A 2,402-nucleotide genomic window follows, 5' to 3' on the forward strand; every position below is an offset into this window, starting at 1 on the left:
GTTCCCTTGCCAGAAAAGACAGAGTGAGACAGTGAGACAGAAAGACAGAAAGCAAGAAATAACCCCCCCCCCCCCCCCAGAGGGGATGGCCACGCTGTAATCTCTCCTCAGTTCTCCCAGGATTCTGCGCACGCGCACACACACGCCTGATGTGATTCTCAAGTCGCAAGTTCCAGGGCTCGAACTATGGATGGCCATGCAGGAGTTCAGGACTGTAACCATTATGCCACCTGCTGGCCCTGTGATGGTCCATTGACATTTTAAAAAATTATTATTATATATAAACATAGATTTATTTATTTATTTAGCCAGAGGGCACTTGGGCTCACCAGAAAGAGACAGAGAGGGCGAAAGCACCCCCCATGGGGCATGGCCACGCCACGGTCCTTTCTCCCCCCTCTCTCTACTTTTGGCACCCTGGGCATGCATGCTCCTGCACCTGGTGTGTCTCTCAGGCTGCCATTCTGGCACTCAAACCGTGCAGTTGGCGCTGTGGGATCTAGCCATCTTACCCACCACACCGCGGGCTGGCCTGTGACTGGCATTTGAAACGGCCTGTGAAGTGATTCTTGGTCTCCTTCTCTCCCAAAATGACAGATTCCAGGGAGCATAAGTCTATCCCAAAGGGTCCTTTCCCCGGGACTAAGGGAGGAAATGATTTTGGGACCAGCAGGTGATGTCATGGTTAAGGCACTGGACTCCCACATGGCTGATTGCGGTTCAAATCTCAAATTCAGCGGCTTGAAACTCATGCCAGGCTTGTGTGCGTGCATGCCCAAAACTCCAAGAGGAGAATGAAGAAAGAACTGCCACCCCACTCCCCAGGGGGGGATTTCTCACTTTCTGTCTCTCTTTCTCTGTATCTCCAGCAAGCACACTTGCCCTATAGCAAAAATCTCTTAAAAACAAAAAAAGGAAAGGGAAGTGACCTGGACCAGCCAGCAGCAGGAGGCCACAGGTGGTTCTGGGCCTTCAGACATAAACCCGTGGGTCCCACTTCTCGGCCAGTACCTCGTGTGCTGCAGGGTGCCCAGGGGACGTGAGAGACTTCCGAACACCGACACTTACTGTACCACTGGACTCCTTCCAGGCCCTGCCAGCTCTTAGCTTGAGCCAGCAAGTCTTCAGGCATCGTTGGAAGAAATGCATTCTAGAAAACCAAAACACAAGAGGCAGCTCTAGGTAAGGTGCACCGACTGGCTGCCGCTGCTGGGCGGGAGGCCTAGAGTAGAGAGCGACCTCTCATCGTCTTCCTCCCTGACCTCAGAAGCTGTGTCGAAGGAACTAGAACCACGTGAACTGAAGGGCAAGGGAGGTTTCCGCCATTGCGAGGGCTAAAGGGTCGGGAGGGACGAGACGGAGAGACTAGGCCGGGGACTGGCGAAGGCCCAGGGCCACAGGCCCCGTCTGTGTGTGGATGTGGACAGGTGCATGGCCCAGTCTTACCGCCATGCTGGCCGCAGAGAAGGCCAGGTTCTTCAGGGGCTCCAGGGCGTTGTTTTGTCCACACAGAAGGACGGCCGCAGCATGGACAGCCATTTCTGTCACTGTCCACCCGAGGCCGTCATCACTGGAGCCCATAGTCAGCAACGGCAGGGTGTTGGTCACGAGCGATGCTGCAAACTGTCTGATGGCGGGAAGGGAGAGGGCCTCGCTGTCCTCGATGAATCTGCCCACAGCCTCACGTTGCTGACGGGAAAATGGCGGTGCCGTTACAATACGGCGAAGATGACCACAGGGTGACTTTGAAGGTGTGCCCCTGGTTAGCCATTTTGTACCAAATCCACATCTAGGTCAAAGCAAACCTCAGCTGGTTATTGCCATCTGAGGGCGGCTCTTGAGAGGAGAGGGTTTCCACACACAGGCAGGGCAGCCACGCCCTAGCACTGCTGTGGGGTCGGGTGTGGCACACCGTCTTACATGCTCGACTGGGATTTTAACTAGTTCCAGAAGCTGGGGGTCAACAGAAACTGTTCTTCCAGGAACAGCAGATGGCATGGTGGCTAGGGCACTGGACTCCCACATGGCTGACCAAGGTTTGAGTTCCTGGCAGCTTGCTTTCTCACTGCCCCCCCCCTGGTGAGCACACATACCTATAGCAAATTAAATAATAATAAATAAAATTCAATAATTCTTAAAAAAGAAAAAGGAAAGAAACTGTTCTCCCATGTAACAAAGTTAGAAACCCTATCCTGGACAAAAAATTATGGGCATAGTATGTGTTTGTGGTTTTTATTTTAAAAAGTCCCAGCAGATAGTGTAATGGTAATGTTGTTGGACTACCACGTAGTTGACTGCGGTTCGAGTCCCAGGCCCAGTAGCTTAGAACTCTCGTGTGTGTGTGTGTGTGTGTGTGTGTGTGTGTGTGTGTGTATCTGTGTGCGCCCACGCTCCTAAGAGGA

General features: G+C 52.9%; 1 protein-coding gene across 1 annotated transcript in view; it reads right to left on the reverse strand.

The window, feature by feature from the left end:
- The window catches only part of RNF213 (ring finger protein 213), a 98,788-nt gene that overhangs the window by 16,730 nt on the left and 79,656 nt on the right, over positions 1 to 2,402 (reverse strand). Inside the window, 2 exon segments of the mRNA XM_027770744.1 lie at positions 1,069 to 1,150; positions 1,447 to 1,689. Of these exon segments, the coding sequence (XP_027626545.1) occupies positions 1,069 to 1,150; positions 1,447 to 1,689 (325 nt within the window).

Source organism: Tupaia chinensis, unplaced genomic scaffold (assembly GCF_000334495.1).
Source record: "Tupaia chinensis unplaced genomic scaffold, TupChi_1.0 Scaffold000159_1, whole genome shotgun sequence".
NCBI classification, from domain to species: Eukaryota; Metazoa; Chordata; class Mammalia; order Scandentia; family Tupaiidae; genus Tupaia; species Tupaia belangeri.